The 19,946-nt window shown below is 39.8% G+C and overlaps 2 protein-coding genes across 12 annotated transcripts in view; one reads left to right on the top strand and one right to left on the bottom strand.

The window, feature by feature from the left end:
- The window catches only part of Gdi2 (GDP dissociation inhibitor 2), a gene marked incomplete in the record, with an annotated part of 31,102 nt that extends 27,560 nt beyond the window's left edge, over positions 1–3,542 (top strand). The window contains 5 exon segments of one of the 3 annotated variants that reach the window (XM_005383849.2): positions 304–475; positions 1,752–1,896; positions 2,462–2,516; positions 2,603–2,754; positions 3,407–3,542. In XM_005383849.2, coding sequence (XP_005383906.2) covers positions 304–475; positions 1,752–1,896; positions 2,462–2,516; positions 2,603–2,749 — 519 coding nt within the window. 3 annotated transcript variants of the gene reach the window in all.
- A 1,504-nt stretch (positions 3,543–5,046) lies between these two features.
- Positions 5,047–19,946, bottom strand: part of Fam208b (family with sequence similarity 208, member B) — a 66,821-nt gene continuing 51,921 nt past the window's right edge. For 8 of the 9 annotated variants that reach the window (XM_005383842.2, XM_005383847.2, XM_013513664.1 and 5 more), the window contains 7 exons: positions 15,074–18,913; positions 11,787–11,912; positions 10,790–10,943; positions 9,428–9,533; positions 6,726–6,907; positions 6,026–6,137; positions 5,047–5,712 (listed from right to left, as the gene is read on the bottom strand). In XM_005383842.2, the coding sequence (XP_005383899.1) occupies positions 5,709–5,712; positions 6,026–6,137; positions 6,726–6,907; positions 9,428–9,533; positions 10,790–10,943; positions 11,787–11,912; positions 15,074–18,913 (4,524 nt within the window). In that variant the 3' untranslated portion in view covers positions 5,047–5,708. Of the gene's footprint in view, positions 5,713–6,021; positions 6,138–6,725; positions 6,908–9,427; positions 9,534–10,789; positions 10,944–11,786; positions 11,913–15,073; positions 18,914–19,946 lie in introns of those variants that run through there. The other variant, XM_005383846.2, reaches the window with a different exon arrangement.

The raw sequence follows: 19,946 nt of genomic DNA, 5'->3' as shown, positions 1-19,946 counted from the left end.
GAAAAGATTGTCCTTTGCCCAGATTAGTCTTGGCACCTTTGTTAAGAAATCACTTAACTGTAGATGTAAAGGTTTATCTCTGGATTCTCTTTTCTGTTCTGGTGGTCTTTATGCCATTATCCTATTGATTACTTAATGAGTCTTCCTGCTTTTTCAGGATAGGTTTGGTTATTCCTGAATTCAGTCCCTTACGCCTCCATGTAAATTTTAGGGTGCATTTATTTTAACACTTGTTTTTTAATCTGTGAGCGTGGGATGTATTTCCATACACGTATATCTTTAAGTCTTTGTGTTTCATTATAGATTGCTCGCTGTAAGCAGCTCATCTGTGACCCAAGTTATGTAAAGGATCGGGTAGAAAAAGTGGGACAGGTGATTAGAGTTATATGCATCCTCAGCCACCCCATCAAGAATACCAACGATGCCAATTCCTGTCAGATAATTATTCCACAGAACCAAGTCAATCGAAAATCAGGTGAGTTTTGAAGGCCAGCATGTTGGTGGAATTGTTAGATTGCTTCATTTCACTCCAGATTCCTAACTTTACATGCAGCATCATAGTGAAGACTTTAGTTTACATGTGGGAAACAAAGTATGGGTCCTTCTGGCACCTAGAAGTATCCTGCGTCATCAAGTAGACTGGGAACCCTTAGCATTCATCACTTTGCACATCAGTTCCCCCCTCGTTGTGGTGAATAGACTGTGACAGCAGGTGAACTCCGGAGATTTACGTTTAGGAGATGAACAGATTCCACTTTATTTTTGAGCAGATGACATACACAGTTGCTTCTATAGCATTACTTGTGCAGTTCATTCTTCAGATCAGTATTTGGCCCTAAAATTGCAACTAATTGGTTTGCTTTAACCACTTTTCAACCACTGTGTTCACACTTTTAACTAGAAGCCCTACAACTTATTTATCTAAAATTTAACTTAAAATGGAGCATCTACTTTTAAATAGTTAAGAGCTCTCTGCATGATTTTTTAAAAAGTGATAATAAAGGGACTCAGACTTAATCTTTCATTGGTTCCCAAGCAGGCTCCAGATCTGTGAAAATCTAAAAAAAAAAAGAGGTCTAGTAATTACTTTCTGTATTTGAAATTACGTTCTTTCTTAGAATAGTTGTATATACACCAAGTTGGTATCAGGAATTCCAGTTTATTCCATTTCAAAAATAAGCTTTTGCTGATTTGCAGTTTTTAACTGCTTTAATAAATGAGGAAATAAGTTCTTTTTTCTTTTTCTTTATTTTGAAACAAAGTCTTTCTCTGTAGTTCAGGCTGGCCTTGAACTCACTATGTACTAGGCTGGCCTCAACTCAAGGCAGTCCTCCTGCCTCAGCCTCCCAAGTGCTAGGATTACAGGTGTCCATCACAGTGCCTGGCTGGAAGTCAATTCTTGATAAATATTTTCTTTGCTGTTTAAAATCTTTCCAAATGCAAGGGCCAGGGTGAAAGAAAATTCAAGTGTTAATATGGTTTGGCAGATTTTTCAGTGAGTTATTACAGAGCTGGGATGAGATTTCATTCAGTTCATAGCTACATAAATTCTTAATTTCTAAAAGGTTGCAAGAAATTCATTATTAACTATTTACATACTTTACCATGACTCTTGCCCTCTGTACAGAACTTTAGATCTTGCCTTTTTCAAGTAACAATAACTATAACTCAGTGAAACACGGTGAAATGTGAGTGCACTTTTTCCCTTGTTTATAAACTCTAGGCTGTGAACTGCTATTACTTGCCTCTAGATATCTATGTTTGCATGATCTCCTCTGCACACAACGTGGCAGCACAAGGGAAGTACATTGCCATTGTTAGTACAACTGTGGAAACCAAAGAACCGGAGAAAGAAATCAGACCAGCTTTGGAACTGTTGGAACCAATTGAACAGAAGTGAGTGTTGTATTCATTTAAGTTGACTAAACTGTAAACTCAGGTCTCGAGGGCGTGCATACAAGAACCATGAAGGTGGTCCGTGGCTGCTGTGGGGATGTCCTTGAAGTGTCTCATCTCTCTTGTTTGAATCACTCTCCTCATTGCTGGGACGCAGTTCTTGACACCTGCAACTTAAAGGTGGAGAGGTTTCCTTGGGCTCAGGGGTTTTTGAGGTTTCCATCCATAGTCAGCTGGCTCCAAGGCCTAAACTGCCTGCGGGAAGGGCCTCGCGGAGGAAAGCTGCTTAAGCGGCCTTTACAAAATAGAGGCGGGAGATACACCCTTCCGGTCACGCCTTAGTGATCCACCTTCATAGACGCCACCTGCTAGCGCAGCACATCCAAGATCATCTCCTTCCAAAGGCCCTGCCCCTGAGAGAGCACAGTAGAGTTTGGCGTCATCCCTGACCTAAACCGTAACACTAGCAGTACTAGTCTTAGCCTTGGACCGCAGAACTTCAGGCAAAGCACTGACTGGGTGTGGGGCCAACTAACATGCCAATGTAATTCTTTTTCCCCTCTAGATTTGTTAGCATCAGTGACCTCCTTGTACCAAAAGATTTGGGAACAGACAGCCAGGTGAGTGTGGTGATCCCAAAAGAACATTATTGAGCTTTATTAGGAAACATCTCTAGAGTCTTCATTTTTGCCTTCTTTATTCCTAGATCTTTATTTCCCGTGCGTATGATGCTACAACTCACTTTGAGACAACCTGTGATGACATTAAAGACATCTATAAAAGGATGACGGGATCGGAGTTTGACTTTGAGGAAATGAAGCGCAAGAAAAATGACATCTATGGGGAAGACTAACAGCAGTAAATGTTAATATCTAATTAGGACAAATTTAAAATTTGGCAAATAATACATATTGTATGAAATCAATATTGTAAGGCCTGCTTTTGTAATCACAATGGAGATTGAAGAGCGCTATACCAGTGAATATTCCCCTTCATCTTTCTAATCTTATGTATTAACTTCTCGTGGACTGGCTATTCAGACTGACACGTTACCATTCTGTTCAATTTAACCAGGCTGGCTTTTTTCTAGTGAAGGAACAGTTTTAAAAAGGTTGTGCTACCAATACAGAGAACTTGATACAGTATTTGTATCTTTTAATCAGTGTAGACTTTGCAGTTTTGTTTTTGCTGCTCAAGAGGGGGATCCATACAGTGTGTGCAGTGCCATCTTGACATTAAGGAGATTCTAAGTTGAATATTCCTTAGTTTTGGACAGCATCTTTAAGTTTTTCCTATGCATATTTTGTGTTATGTCACATAATTATGGGCAGGGCCCACATAGTATAGCCACAAGTTTGGTTTATGTGGACATATACTTCTAACCAAACTCCAGACTGAGGGAGTGTGTGGAGAAAGCCAGTATGTGTTGTATTAACCTAGGAAAATGGAGAGAAGGGGAAGGGAACTTATCTAAAGCAGGTAAAATGTAGAACCATCTTTTGTATCCCAGGTGCGGCTTCTTCCATGGACCAAGCTGCAATGCAGTATTGATTTGACAGAGCCTCTATCAACTTCAATGATGTCTGTCTCAAAATGGCTCCAAATGATTTCTGTACTGCAAAATAAAGCCAAACTCTGGAAACCACTGCTCGCGGTATGGTTCTGTTTTTGTTATGATTGTAAAGGCCGCAACACAGCTGCTGCACACTGTACTGGAGAGCTGAGTGTGACGCTAGAGCCAGATATGCACAAGAGCCAGGGGTGTGTGCAGCTCCGGATCCGGATGTCTCGGAGCGGTCGGCCCGTGTCTGACTGCACTGTGAGGACACGGTGAAGCGTTGTGCGGTTCTGGGATTGGACTCAGCCGTCACAGTGAACATTCCAAGTACTTTTTGTCTTCAGACAGGATCTTGCTAAATTGACCAGGCTGGGCTCGAGGTTGTGCTCCTGCTGCCTGAGCCTCCCCAAGTGCTGGGATCACAGGCTTGTGTCACCATGCCTGGCCTGTTTTTGGCAATCTCAGCTCTGGTGTAGAGCAGGTATTTCCCATACAAATAGAAGTTACTGCCATGGATAAATGCTGTTTATAGCAGCAATTATAAATGAACTTTTCCAGGTGCAACAGTACTTTAGTAACCATGTACTTTAAATGATAAAACTTTTTTGCTGGTACTGATTTTCTCCTTCATAATGGTGAGCCCCACTATATATGTAGCCGCTTACCATCCTTAAAATATATTAAGTATGAAGAAGGGGAAGTAGGTGATGATAATTTAACCACATAGACTGTCTGAATAACAAGCTAAATTAACAGTCCATGTGGTTAATGCAGAGGTCTCAGCTTCTGTTAGACATTCTGAGCGGATCCCTTTGTGGCAGGGCTCTGTGGTGTACTGTGGAAACAAACAGCATCTCCCTGCAGTGACAGCCCCGAATGTCTGGACATCAGATGACAGTCACCGCTTCACACGAGAAAATAAAAGTTCCTATGTTTTTAATTGTGAACTTTAATGCTGGCAGAGGCGTGAGCTGAATTAGTAATAAATTAAAAGCAAAAGAGACCAAATTTTCACATTGTTCAACACACTTATAGACTTCATGTGCTAGGCCTGAGGAGCACAAAGATGAAGCTGCAATTCTGAGGAAGTTCACAGTTCAGGGTGGACATATGGTAAGTTACTAAAAAGGTAGCTTGGGGATGGAAAAGGATGGCCTTCTCGGTAAACACGTGAGCTTTAACTGCTATCAGGCACAGTGGTAGGTGCTTAAAGCTTTTCTTAGAAATTATTTCAAAATAGTTTACCTGTCCCCTTACCAATTCTTGTTTAAGGGGAAATACTGTTGGTGAAAAGAGTGGTCCTTCTCGACAAATACAGTGAAACTGGCACTTTTGTTAGGTACGGTAAGAATGACACAAAACAGCTGCATAGCCTTATAGAAAGGGTACTTGAAATTTCCTGTCTGTAGCTGGCTACTCACTCAGTGTACCTGACTTTGGGAGGTAAAGAACACCAGGTGCATAAGGCAGGTCAGTCAGCAGAAGCCAGGCCGAAGGGCTCTATGTGCTAGGATTCCCTGGAAGCTAGTTCTAAGATGGCTAAGACCTTTCACACAAGTTTAAGTTTTGCTTTAAAATCACTGCAGAAAGAATGATTTTTAGTTGTCTTTATTAAAAAAAGAAATCACTTACAAAAAGACTACTGCTCCAAATAGATAACTATGCATCTTTTACAAATGGTTTTTTGTGTTTTAAAGATTACTGTAGAAATTACTTCTAATACCATAAATAAATGATTATTTCTTCCTCAAATGGTTGATTTTGGTAGTGTAGTGGAAAAGTTTATAAATGCGTATCATTTAGAAAAAAGGGTGTGTAGTGTTGCTTGTTTAACAACCAGTAAAACCATTTTTTTAAAAAATTATTTTTTTTACAAGGGTGGTAAAATTGAAACCATCACACATGCACTTCATATCCTTTTTTGACATTAACATGCAAAAACAAAGCTACTTGTTAAAATACTTATTTTTGCTCCAACTACATAAACATGTTATAAAATTCCTGTTCTATTTATAGCTTCAAAGGCATGTGTCAAAAATAAACAGTATTCAACACTGCAACCCAAATCTAGTGGCAGCTAACTGCCACTGTAAAGTTAGACATTGTAGAAAATATAAAAAATGAAGAAAAACTTTCCAAATTGTAGAACATTGAATTTTCAAATATGAGGAGAGTGTTGGTATCTTTTTTTTAATAGGAGGAAAATACTGTTTTGTCGGTAGCATCCTCCACATGTAGGCAAGCTCCAGCTAAATCACCTGTATAAACAAAATGAACAGGAAATATTTTACAAACAGGATTCCAAATCTGATATGGCAAACTTTTAGGTATAATATTAAGGTTATACTGTCCTGTGTGCTGGCAAGCCAGGTTAACAACAGTCCTACTTTGAATTACTACTGGTAATCTCTTTAGTGATAATTAAGAAAGCTAACATATTTCCATGCCTAAAAAAATACGGCATGATGTATACTATGAAGAGCAGTTGCTGAACAACCGTTTGCCGCAGATACACCGAAGTGTGTGGTGCCAACAATGCAACACTGCAAGGGAGCTACATAGTGTTCTTACCAATAGCTGCTTCTAAATGGAGCTGCTATATGTTGGATATTTTCAATGAAGTGATTTATATCTGTAGCAAGGATTCCATTATTGCCAAAGACTTCACTGGAGGTACGCTTATCTGTAAAGAAGAAAAGTTTTTGGTTTGCAAAATGTTAATTGTACTAGGATTTCTTAAGAAAAAAAGTTCTTACGTAGAGCTCCTCATTAACATGTAAGGTGAGGAACAGAAGAAAACCTGTCTAGTTCAAACAAAAAGATAAGATTGGGCTGGGGATGTAGCTCAGCGGCGCAGCACCTGCCTGGCAAACGAGAGGCCCTCAGTTCGATTCCCCTTACCAAAAAAAAAAGAAAAGGAAAAAGAAAAAGCTGAGATCTGGGAGCTGGTGCATCCATGGTGGTGGAAGAAACTGAAAACTGCTAATTGACCACTCCCCTGTAGTTGTTTAGATAAACTTAAAAAAAAAAGCCTGGTCAAGATGAACAGAAAACATGAAAAATAAGAATGTACTTACAGGAGCTGATGAAACTCAGAGGGCTGCTAACTACACAGGTAAGTAACTAGTACCTACACATACCTGGCCAGGCCCCTCTGGTTTTATGTGCATTTGTCAAAACACACCATGTTAAGTTTGTTTTTGCCTGCCAGCTGTGGGACTTTTGCATATACAGTAGGAATTCCATGACTGAACTCAGGCTGTGAACTTACCTGTTAGGAAGACAGCAAATCTGGCATCAACATGCTGAATTTGTAGGTTTATCAAACATTTCAAAATTTCTGCTTTTGTTTGCAACCGAGAGTCACAGTGGTGATAGGGAAGCAATTCAATGATATTTGCACTCTGATATGATCTCAATATTAAGTTCTTTTTATGAGCAACTGAATCCATTCTGTGGAAAAACAGGAATGCTAACAACCAGACTCACATTCAGTATAGCTTTGTGACCCATTTATGTATTTCTTATACATCTTAACATCTACATCTTTTCATTTATTTCTAGGGCTTTCTCTTGCCTTTATTTTGTGTTAAAACACTCAAGCCCATAAAAAGGGCCCGCTCTTCATGTTTTTTTGAGAAACACTTTGTCTCCTGAGTGTCACAGTGCTGTCAATAAGCTACTTCAAAATGCTACCACTGTCATCACCCTTTTGTAAATACACATTGTAAAACTGGGGCTTATTCCAAAACAAAGAGGTATCACACGTTTACCTACCGTCACTTAAAACCATGTGGCTTGGCAAACCCTTTGTTGACTTGTAGTGGACTTCTTTGCATTGAATATTTGTTTAGCAATGGATTTCTTTAAAACATTATACAACCAGGTGTGGTGATGCATGTAATATCCCAGCACTTGGGAGGCCGAGGCAGAATTGCCGTAAACTCAAGGCCAGCCTAGGTTACGTAAGTGAGCTCAGAGTCAGCCCGAACTACATACACAGCGAGACCCGGTTCCAAAAACAAGCATCTATACTTAACTCCTATAATCAAATAATCACCAACTTCATTAAATTTAGGCACCAGCCAGTATTTTCTTAGTTTCTCACTTCCCTTAAAATCGTGTTAGAATGTACCTTTTTTTCTTCCTTTGTAGGAAAATGCATCCTCAATTCTAATAAAATTTAAATTAATTTATACTAACTTATGATGTGCACCTCAGAGGTGTAATGCACTTCTCCAGTCTTTATTTTGTAGTACTGTAACAGTGGACCCAAGCCCTTTGCACTGAGCTATGTCTCTAGCCCTTTTTTGAGACAGGTTCTGGCTGAATCGCTAAGCTGTTCAGGCTGGGTTGGGATTTGTGGTACTTCTGCCTCAGCCTCCGAGAGCGCTGGGATTACAAGTGTGTATTACCACCCTTGGCTGCCCTTCTCTAGTTATAACAAGTTGAAATTTTCCCTGAAGTACTGGTTAACAAGATCCTTTTTTTTTTTTTTTTAAAGTTTTGAGACAGGGTCTCATATGTAGCCCAGGCTGGCCTCAACTCATGGCTATCCACCTGCCTCAGCTCCCACGAGTTGGGACTACAGGCATGCACCACACCCAGCCTGCTCCTCTGAGTTTCTGGTCACACCTTCTGGCCTGCTTATGCATTACACCTTCTATTCTTATTTTCCTACCAGTGAGAACTGTCTTTTTCCTCTGTTAACTACCCTCCAAGGGAAAGCCTTTCCTAAAATTTTGTTTTTTACCACTGACTTATATGACTTAAAAGTATTTTTCAGACAGGGTCTCACTAAGTTGCTCAGGCTAGCCTCAAGCTTGGCCATCCTCCTGCCTCTGCCTTCTGAGTTGCTGAGATGACAGGTGTGTACCTATTTACCCTCCTTTCTTCCTTTAAAGGAAAATCACAAGTACTCTTAAGAGTTTTAGCTATACATATTTTCTCTTTGTTGGAGAAAGTAATATGGTAAAATGGGTAAATAACTGTGTTTAGCGGGGAACATTTTGGGGTTGAGTACCAGATTCAAAATTACTAGCCTGACCACAGTCAAGTTTATTGTTGTCTAGGTGCTTCAACTTCTGTATTATGAAAGGAGAATTTACTACCTACCACCTAGGGATGAAGGTGAATGAGATGGCCAATATAAAATACCATCTAAAAAATACCAATATAAAAAAGTGCCTGGCATTTTCACCAGTTAATGGCTTGTCCAATCTTTATCCTTTTCAAGACTGCCTGTGAGCCCAGGTTCCTCTCCTAGTCACTCTCTGGCCTGGGCAAACTTGGAGGCATGCCTTGGGTAGGAAGGAACCCCCACAAGCCCCAGTTCTTTTTGGCCAAGGAATCAAAATTTTCTTCCTTTAAAAGTTACTGCTTTAGATATAAAGAAGTCTGTCTATTTGTAGCCTCTTATTTAAGGGTAAAACTGGGGGCTGGGCATTTAGCTCAGCGGCACAGCGCCTGCTTGGCAAGCGCAAGGTCGTGGGTTCGATTCCTGGTACCGAAAGAAAAACAACAACAACAAAACAAAAGATAATGGTTAAGGGTAAAACTGAATTAAGGTCAGATTCCAGCTTGTTTTTCCATTCTTTTTGTAACCAGCAATTTAATATATGAATAAATATTAGAAGACCCGTAATGTATCAGGCCCATAGTTCAATATATTTTTTTTATAGTTCATGGTAATAGAGCCTGAACCTTAAGTATATGAATCTTTTATGGCTCCTAAGTTTGACTGATTTCTATTATTATAGAGAAGTGCTTGCCTCAACTATGTTACAATATACAGCTTCCTTCTTGGATGTCCTGCTACAAGAAAACAGTACTTAACCAAGAGACCTGTTTAGTGATAATGGTGACTTCCATGCCAGCATCACTCACCTGCCTATAGCACTGGCAGTGAAATCAGCCTAGTGCATGTGGAGCATGAGAGCAATTTCAACCCCGAGCCCCACACCAAGTTCTTACCTTATGTGTTTCTTTAGTTTTTTATTTTCTCTGTAGTGAAGCAACCACTTCCACCGTCCATTTCCATTTAGTTTTTCCAGGATTTTGACAATTTCCTTTAGCTGAGCTATAGAAGTAAGTTTAGCAAGAGATGTTTTAAGTTTTTGCTGGCTGATGCAAAGTCCAGTAATCACTTGTAAAAAGTAAGCCCCGCTGTTGAGTGTATTACCACCTCTGCCACTTAGATGTGACTGGGCAGCACGAACTCTCAGGGCACAATGTGTAGCCCTCAACTCAGTCCTGCCTGCTCGCACTACGGTCAGAGAATTGCAGGGGTAAGAGCACGGTGGTTACCGGTAGTTAAGCCGTGACTGGGTAAGCCGTGTGCTGTGTGATGGACCCGAAGTGGGAGTCCAGTGCAGTGCAGAAAAGATAGCTGAGGTTTCTAAATGCAGAATCTACAAGTATTTTAAATCCCAGTTTCCAAGGAGAATTCACGGAGATTAAGGTAGACCATTCTTCTGATCCAAAATGCTTTCCACACTGAATTCTAATGTGATCACAGTTAGGGCATATTTGTATTATACATAAAAATGCCTACACTGAGAGAAGTAAAATCTGTGAGAATGTTCAAGGAGATAAATAAACACTGACTTTTGGTAACAAATTTTTAGATGTCTGTGATACCAACAAGATGATAAAGACAATGCAAATGGAGAACAGCTAATTTTTTTTTTTTTTTTGGTACTAGGAATTGAACTCAGGCCTGTGCTTACCAGGCAGGCACTGTGCTACAGAGCTATACTCCCAGCCTGAGAACAGCTAATTCTAAGCAAAAAATTTAGTATGTGGCTGACCTAGTTTGGCAAGTAAAGGAGTTAAATATGAAAAAGCTGCCCCTCAAATCTGTATGTGCGTGCGGCCACCATGAGAAGGAAGGAACTTTGAAGCAGGTTTGATGATCAAGATAAGATAAGCAGTTAAAAGAGGTTAAGAGCACTAATATAGGAGAAATAAATGCTTAGTACAGCAGCTGGCAGGCACTAAGTCTTCAATATGCAGTATATTCTTGTCTTTCAAGAATATGCAGCATATTCTTGTTTTTGTTTTTGTCTTTTATTGAGACAGGGTCTCGCTCTGCAGTTCAGGCTGGCTTTGGGCTCACTTTGTGGCCCAGGCTGGTCTCCAACTCACAAGGATCCTCCTGCCTCAGCCTCCCGAGTACTGGAGTACTGGGATTACAGGTGTGTGCAACCACGCCTGGCAAGTAGCTCATATTCTTTAGAAGTTGTATCTTTTTGATGAAATAGTAGATCACTGGGTGAGGAGAAACTGACCTGACTAGATTGCAATGAAAAAAGGAACAGAAAATGCAAGACCAACCTAATGTTATAGTTTCTAGTATTCTGTCATCTGATACCACAAAGCCCCCTGTGCGAAACAGCTCTTGGTGTGTGTCATTCAGAATATCTTCAGGGTCGTCGACACCGGCAAAGATGACACCAGGGAGGTGCTTTAGCCTCAGCAGTGAAGGAATCTGTTAGGCATAAAGGGACCCCATGAAGACAGGTGCATTCAAGGATTTTGAAGCTTTAAGACAGTTAAAAATACCTTTAACCCAGGCTACTGCCTGGTATCCTGGCCATTCATAAAATATTTCTCGGTTGATCATCTGTGGTTACAAACATGTCAAAATTAATTTGAAAAAAATTCCCACAGGCTAGAAGTAATGATTCATGAGGGAAGAGTGCATCCGAGGTTTTGGGTTCTTGTAAAGAAACCATGCAGGACACAAACAGCATCACTTTGCCTCCAGGCTCATGTCATAGCCTGACAACAGCAGCAGAATAATGTACCTAGCCTGTCTCCACAAGCTGGATCTTCTTGGGATAAGCAATTACATTTTATCAATTACTAAGAAAAACTTCACATGTTCTTTTTATGTGGGTGTGTTACTGGGGATTCAACCCAGGGCCTTTGCACTAAGCCTAGTCTTTATTTTTTGAGATAGGGTATCTCTAAGTCACCAAGTTGCTCATGCTACTTGACCTGCGATCTTTCTGCCTCAGCTTCCCAGACTGCTGGAATTGGTGTTTGCCATCGTGCCTAACTCTCACAAGTCCAATGTTTCAAAACAAGATTTCTTACTGTTAGACAGGGAGTGATACAGATTTATCTCCAGTGAGAAAATTTAGGAACCTCTCACCTCTTTTCATAGTTCCCTCTGAGCCGATATGAGCAGATTCTTATCACTATCTGAAGGTGCAATGGCACTGTAATGTGTGCCCCATGTATAAGCTCCTTCCTTACACAGAGGCAGGGACAAGTCTGATACTGCCTGGAACGTGTATCTTTGTATAAAGGGTACCTGTAAACTTACCTGATGCAAATGTGATGATATATCTTCGTTTCTGATGATGACTACTAGAGTGTCAATCATTCTGTAAAAACCTTGACAGAAATGCTGAGGTTCAATTTCTGTATGGCCTCCTTTCCTCAGAATGCTCTGAAAGATTCACAAGTGGCCAGTACTAAAAAGAGGATACTTGCACAGAACTTGTATAGTTTATTAAAAACAATCCATCAAAAAAGCATATCCTGTTTACTAAATTAGAGCCTAACAAGGCAACATAAATAGTAATTTGTTTTATTACTAAGTTTTATACATTAAAAATGACTCTCAGCTATAAGTAACAAGTGGATTCAGAAGTTTATTCTAAAAGTGATGTGGTTTGCAACACATCTTTTTTTTTTTTCCTGGTACCGGGAATTGAACTTACAACCTCGCGCTTGCCACGCAGGCGCAGTGCCGTTGAGCTAAATCCCCAGCCCCTTGCAACACATCTTTAAAAGTTCAAAAAATATCAAAAGCTGATTTTTTTTGTTTTTGGTATCAGGAATCAAACTCAGGACCTGTGCTTGCCAGGCAGGCACTTGGGCCGCTAAGCTATATCCCCGGCCAAAGCCTGATTTAAAAAAAAAAAAAAATAATAATAATCCATGAGAGTTTCACTTTCTTCAAGGGTGTGAGATACTCTGGGTATGCCATATATATTTACATTTAAAATACTACCTCTATTGAGGCCAGCCTGCACTACAAAGCAAGACCCTGTCTCAAAAAAAAAAAAAAAAACCACAAAAAATAAAGTAAAACCTTCAGTCAGAACATTACTAGAACTTTAAAAAAATTATACCTATGCATTCCTTTATCACTAATGGAGACTGATTTTGGAGAGAATCAACCGTTCTTTGGAAATTGCATCTTTAAGTATGATGGGTGACACAGTTTAAACTGCAAGTCACTACTAAGCACTGCTGTGACAGTTTGCTACCATCACCGCAAACAGCTTTCCAACATGAAGCCTCACTGGGCATGCCTACTCGTGTCATTAATACACGAACTCAACTCTGCCTTCCCTTGTGACTTTGACATGGTTCTATCTGGAGGATTCTTGGTTTCCATAGCCTCAACCAAACCCAAAACATTGTCTGACCATCGTTTATTTTATGTTTCAAAAAAAATTAACCTATCTGCCTAGCATCTCAAACAACAAATTTTAACTATCTCCTTATCACAGCAGATCCCATAATTCTCAAAGAAATTTGTACAAAATTTCTTTAACAAAGAGCCCAATGGAATATCTAAATATAAATCTTCAGCTGTCACTTGTTTTACTAATAAACCACTGGAATGAATAATTTTTCATCAAATCCTGTGACGTTCTGAGTTGTGCACTGTAATTTCAATAGTAATAAAGAACCTTGAAGATCTCACTTATCTTTCCTATGAATAGACAGGCCTAGTATTCTATCACTAATTATGTTTCAGGACTCTCCAGGTCAGAAGAATTACAGAAGAATTACCAAGCACATGTTTCTAAGCTCTTAAAAATTTTTTGCTCTTGATAGTATATTACCGCCAAGTATATTTCAGGATGTGTTCACTCTGTCACCTGAAGTTCAATTTTAACTGTGCACAAAGTCTGTGTTATAAATAAACAGGCATAACTAGAAGTAGCTACTACAAATAAAACAGCACTGTTGTGATCTCCCTGTAAAATTCACTATCATCTGCTCTGGAAAGGAAGCAAGAACTAAGATTATTTGCTCTTCTGTTGCTTGTGAGATGGAAACAAAGAAACCAAGTATTTTACTTACGATGGCAGAACAGGTATGTTCTCCTGATGCTAACTCAGTGACTCCTCATTCCTGACTCACTCCCACACTGGGTACAAGATGTGATTAATAAATTAACTTTAAGAGAGAAAACAGATCAACTTTCAGATTGCTTCTGGAGGCCCAGCACCTCCAGCAAGACTGATGGGGAGTGTTTTATCTTTTCAACTACACTGTTTGCCAAAATGCCAAGGAACCTGGAACCAAGATGAGGAGGTGGGGACAAGATGAAACCAAACCCAGCAGCCATTTATTCGGAGCCTTGGAGAAGAAAGCATACTTGGTGGCAGGAGGGTTGTATGTGGGGGACAGTGATGTTAAAGAACAGATTCCGTAAGTGTGAAAAAAAATCACTTAATGTCATACTGAAATGACACAAAGTAGTACACATTTTATAGAAGAAAAAAAGTAACTCCCATTAGACCTGTTACCTGCCATTTTCCTAATTTTCCATTTGCAAAAAAGATTGCTCTAAAATGCAAAAGTGCTGCTATTCATCTGTGCAAGTATTCAATGAATTCCCAGTGACTTCAGGATGAAGTGTAGGTGTTCATGTGCCTTAACGAGGCTCTTCCTAACATGCTCCTTTTCTCATCTCTAAAATCAGCTCCTGCTAGTAAACTCTACATTTAATTGTGCAGAATAACTGGCCTTGCAATCTTGAAAACCGTCATCATCATAAAAGTAATGGGACAGGAACTATTTCAGATTGAAGACATGACCACACTGGAATCTGCGGAGTAGATGGTCATACCGGATTAATGTTAACTTCCTGATATTTACGGTTGCACTGGGATTACACAGAAGAGTATCCTGTACAGAGGAGGTGCACACTTTACAAATGGTTCAGAAATGTTAACATTAAGGTATTTAGGTAAGGGGTACTATTTCTGCAACCTTTATATAAATTTGAAGTTATTTTAAATAAAGTGTTGTCCCTCAAATAGAGGAATCTAGTAAAAGGAGAAGGTAACATGAAAAAGCTAGTGGTACATCAAAAAGAGATTTTGGCTTCTTCAAAGTCAGGATTTCACCATGATTATATCACTTAAGTTTAAGAATCATGTATATACTCACAAGAATATCAGTTGTTCTAATAATCAAAAATAAAATAATACATCCTTAGCCAAATGAAATCCCTCTCAATGATCCATACTACTACAGGAACACAGATAATTTTTGAAAAACAATCTGTATATTAGTACTGGAAACGTATGTATATTTATACTTGATTACAAGCATGTCTACACTGGTAAATTTTTGTGATAGTTGTTGCACTTATTCTGGAATGTCATGTAAATATTCAAATATAGTAAAAATGGGGATCCTTATAGAAAAAACTCGGGATGCAGTTAAAGATTGAGCTGTGAAACCTAAATACCGCCTCTTACCATTTCATTTTAAAGCCCAAACTGCTTTTATTACTTCTAAAGTCAACTATAATTAGAAGGCAATCAAGATAACATAAAATGTAATAAGCTGGCACTTTACCTTTGTTCTTGAAAAGAATGGGTTGTCTTCTGTTTCAACAAGGTAGAAGAAGAAGGGACTCTTACAAGCCTCTTTCAGAACACTATTTAGCTTGGTATGCAAGCTGGCACACAAGTCTGTAATTACGTCTTCATAGGAGGTGGACTGTCTTGGCAAGGATGGATACATCTCTGGGGCTACGGCTTCTTCAGAAGCCCTGTTTAACCGTTTATCCTGGAAATCATCATGGCTGCTGTTCATCACCACCTTATTGAACTCAGCATATTCATTAAGAATAAGTGAAATATCATTCCGAGATTCCTTCAAAGTACTGTTGTACCTCAGTTTGTTGAGGTGGAATGAAACAGCCTGATTTCTGTGAGCATCTGTAAGATTCCTACTGTGACTACATCTTTCCTTCCAAAACGAGGAAGAGCTGTCCACATCACTGAGTGAACGGCCACTTCTGTGCTGACTCTGCTGTCTGGCGAAACTGGCGTCCGAATGCAAAACTGTTACCAGAATGGGGCTTCTGCTCCTGCATGTAGGATGCAAAACTAGGGGCTCAGACACTTCTGTCAAAGGGAAATCTCTCAATGAAATGTGCAGCAGTGGGTCAGGCTGTCGACAACCTCCCTTCACCACTTGTTTTATTTTATGTGTAAAACGCAGATATTCCAGGTCCAACGTGTTCTGTGTGAGGTCATCTGTCACCTGCCAAGTGCTGGTCCAGGAGCTGAGCAGGCCACAGTTTACAGTGCAACTCGGGTGCCTTGTTACCCTATGCAAAGTTCTTGTAGTGTCTTTGAATTCTCTCGTTACAGTAAAGTTGGCATAGTTCCTGGGGATACCGTGGAGGTCTCGGATTTGGACATAATGTGGCACACATTTAGCTGCTTTCTCTAGTCCAGGGGCCCAGTTTCTGGGAGGGATGCTGATCTCCATCTCTTGAATGTCATTCGAATAGTCATAAGCTTCATTATCACTGTTGTTTAAGCTCCTGAGAGAGTCATAGCCATCTTCTGCAGCATGTTCATCTTTGCTAGTATAACTACTACTCAAAATGCTGGAATTCTCCATATCCAATCTGGGATTTCTACAATTATCGAGCGAGTCTTCATCAGAATCTCCAGAAAGTGGTTCATAGTGCATGTCAGAATTCCTACTCACACCTGTATTTCTGCCCAGGATTGCAGAATCCACCTCATCCCTGTGGCCCCGAGTAGCGGTCTTCCTGTCAATGTGCTCTTCAGAAACTCCATAAACGACAGTTTCAACAGATTCTGGAACAAAGGCAGAAGGTTCTTCACTGATGCTTTCACTGGTGTGGATGGTATTTTTGTAAGAACATACATCTGTCGGCAAAAACTCGCCATTCAACAACTCTTTTATTTCACATACTGATGTACCCGGTAGTGTGTAGACTGCTTCTTGTTCACCTTTTGCAGAAGGTGTGGAGTTAGACTGAAGGCTGACGGCCCCCCGATCTGTACCATTTTCATGTAATTCAGCTTCAGTTCTACTACTCCCAAGCAGACTGGCCATTCTGATGACTGATATCTCGTGTGTCTGAAACCCCGGCTCTTCACTTTCTGGTCTTGCACACTGGGTGAATGTAGCTCTATCTGAGGCCGAACCAAACCCTGGGATCTCTGGGCGCAGGTATGCCTGCGTAACATCCGTTTCAGCAATGGAGGCAGAGTTCATAAGCTTGCCCTGCATGTTACTGCCACCATCTGTTTTCAAGTCACCATCACAGAGATTTTCCTTAGTGCTTTCAGGGCTGCCCTGCTCTTTTAATGGTATATTCCCTATCCCACTTAGAGCAGTTGTGGGAACTAATGTGTCGGCCAAAGATTTATTTTCAATAGTCTTTCTACAACTAAATGGGGGTTTGTTTGACTCTAAGACAGGATGTTCTAAGCCCAAATTTTTATTCTCTATACAAACCGGATGCAATGGATTTCCTGCTTTGACCAGTTTTTCAAGAGAAGGCTTGATGTTATTTCCATAATTGGCAACTACAGCAGGGTTGTTTAACTCTGGATCACAGCACTGCACCTTATCTGAGAAAGACAAACCTTCACCATGCTCACTTGGGGCAATTTCCTCAGTTGTTTTACCAGGAAGCATTAGTGTACCTTTTGTTCCTGGATTAGTTAGCATTAGAGGTACATTAGCAGAGAGCTGAATTTGCTGTAGTTGGGTTAAGTTCTCTTGTCCCACTAGAGGGGTAGGACCAATGAAAGAATTTTGTTTTTCTGTTACAGCTAAGTCTTCTGACTCAACCTTGGAGAATTTACTTTTCTCACATTGTGTACCGTGAAGTTTTAAACTACTTGGAGACACAGCCTGAGATGACCATGTTTCTTCCATTGGTACTAGGGGATCAGGACTAGAAGCTGGTGACACTTCTTCAATTAAAGAATTAAAGGGAAAGTCAGAAGTAACATTGATTTCCTCCCCAATCTCAAAGGTACAATTGTGTTTAGAAAGTATTAAAGTAATTGGCTGTAAACTATCACCTTTTCTCTCCTTGTCTTCAAGTGGTTCTTTTGACACTGTAGAGTAAGCTGACATAGAACTAGCTGAATTCATGTCTCTCTTTTCTATGAGGGTCATCTCTTCTGGCTCAACTATTTCTTTAGCTACATCCTGAAGTTCTAGATTTGACCCTGGAGCTTCCTGAAGTTGCTCTGTTTCATTGGTTGGCACTTTTCCGCTGGGACTTGTAGGTGGGGATATTGTTAGAGTTAGGTCAATATCAGAATTTTCCTCTTGTAACTCCAAGCCAACCTCCTGCCCATTCATAGGCAAATTGGTTTGTTCAGCAAATACTGAACTAAATGATTCCAAATTCACATTTGCACAGCTTAAACTACTCTTGTCATTCTTCCTTGGTTCTAGAGAGTCACCCGATACATTACTTTTTGACGGGATACAATCATGGGAATACCTTTTTCCCAAAGAGGCACAGGCTGACGGTGAGACTACTTCAACCTGCGATGGTTCTATTATCTCTTCTGAAGATATGCTAAAGAGATTCTGAGTCTGCAGACAGACTTCTTGAGAGTGCTTCATTTCTGCACTGGGTAACGGATAACTAGAACGTTTAACTAATGACAGTGCCTCCATTATCAATGCTTTATCAGGTGATGGTGATGAGATGCGAAGAGGCATCTCTTTCCGTAAAGAGCACAGTTCTTCATCAAGCGTCTCTCTTTTTCCTGAAAAGGCAGAAAGGTACTTAGTGCTCTTCTGTCCTGATACTGCTAGAGATGGAATGTCCCTAACACCTTCAGTCTGTGCCTCTTCCGATGCAGATATGGGATGTCTAACATTTGCAGCAGGCGACACTTGCTTAATCGATTCACTACTAAAGGCCGTAAGTTTCTCAGCTCTCCTTACTTCTGTGTGTACTGGTGTACTAGCATTCTTTTCCAAAGTGAATGTAACTGGTTCTAGATTAATCATCATATATTCCATATTATCATCTGTCCTTTCCAAGGAGGACTGGAATTCACTGTGCATAGGGTTGCTATGCTGGATAAGGTCCTTTAAAGCACTTGTGTTTGTCTGCACTGCTGTATGCAAAGTATCCACTGTGCTTTCAAGAGGGCTGTGAACAGACCTTCCACACATCTCTGACTGACTATTGGGCTCATCGTAAGTCCTGGTGAATGTGGCTTGTGTGCCAGTGTTATTACGAGAAACCATTCTTTTGCTATCAAGTGACTGAAAGGTTTTATCTTTATCAGAAATAGAAGGTTCATTAGTTTGAGTATTTCCAGTAACAGAAAGCACAAGATTAGAAGCTTCTAGTTTATCTGTAGATTCTTGTTTAGCTTTCCCTCCAATTACCTGAAATGAGAAAAGTAAACAAAATAAAACCAAACAAAAAATATGAGTCAAGGAGATCGTAAGAGCAGAAAAGACACTAAAGGACCAATTTTAGTGTGTGTTTGTTCTTTTGAATCTTCTACTCTGTAAGAATATCACAGGGTAGAGATGAAGCAAACTGCTTTTTGTTTTGAGGTATTAACTCAGGGGCTTGCATATGCTAAGCAAGCACTCTATCACTAAGCTGCAAACCCAACCTGCAACTTTTCTTCTGTGGGAGTATAAACAGATTAGAAGTCTGGTGTGGTAGGGCACACCTGTAATCCCAGTGTTCGGGAGACTGAGGCAGAAGGCTTCTCCAAAAAAAAAAAAAAAAAGTATATACAGATTAGAGAGTCAAAACTTTAATTTCACAGCCTATTTTTTGGGGCTGTCTGTTTGTCTGAATATGTAGTTTCACTATCTGGTTCAGGTCTCATTATGTAATTCAGGCTGGCCTCAGACTCCTGTAATCCTCCTGCCTCAGTCTCCCAAGTGGTGGGATTACAGGCATGCATTACCACAGCCAGTGACAGCCTATTTTTTAAAATGATCCTTTTTGAAAAAAAAGTGGCTAAACCACTGACAACTAAAGACCTGAAATGCAGCATCTTTGCTAAATAGTGTCATTCAATTCAGAAATGTAGCGCTAGAATAATGGTACTCAATTTGCTAGTAAGACTACAAAATAACTGAAATCCAAGAATAACTTTTTTTTAAACATCAGTTTTCTTTTTCTTTTTAAAATACAGTTTTCAATTATTATGAGTACAATGGAGACAGAGTAAATTAATTAAATAACTGATTCTAATAAATAAAGGTCCCTCACCTCTTATCTATCTTCTGTTTTAAAACTGAAATAATTCTCACTTTAGTAACCCTTACTCCATAGAGCAACAGAAAATTTATCAATATGGTTTGCAATCATAAATTAAACTAAAAGAACTTAAATAGCAGACAGTAGAACTTAGTTTAAATATTAGCAGAACTACCTCAAGACAACATGATAATCTGA

This window comes from Chinchilla lanigera, unplaced genomic scaffold (assembly GCF_000276665.1).
Source record: "Chinchilla lanigera isolate Chin_1 unplaced genomic scaffold, ChiLan1.0 scaffold00020, whole genome shotgun sequence".
Taxonomy (NCBI): Eukaryota; Metazoa; Chordata; class Mammalia; order Rodentia; family Chinchillidae; genus Chinchilla; species Chinchilla lanigera.
The sequence above is the reverse complement of the archived record's forward strand: the minus strand, read 5'-3'. Positions and strand labels throughout refer to the sequence as shown.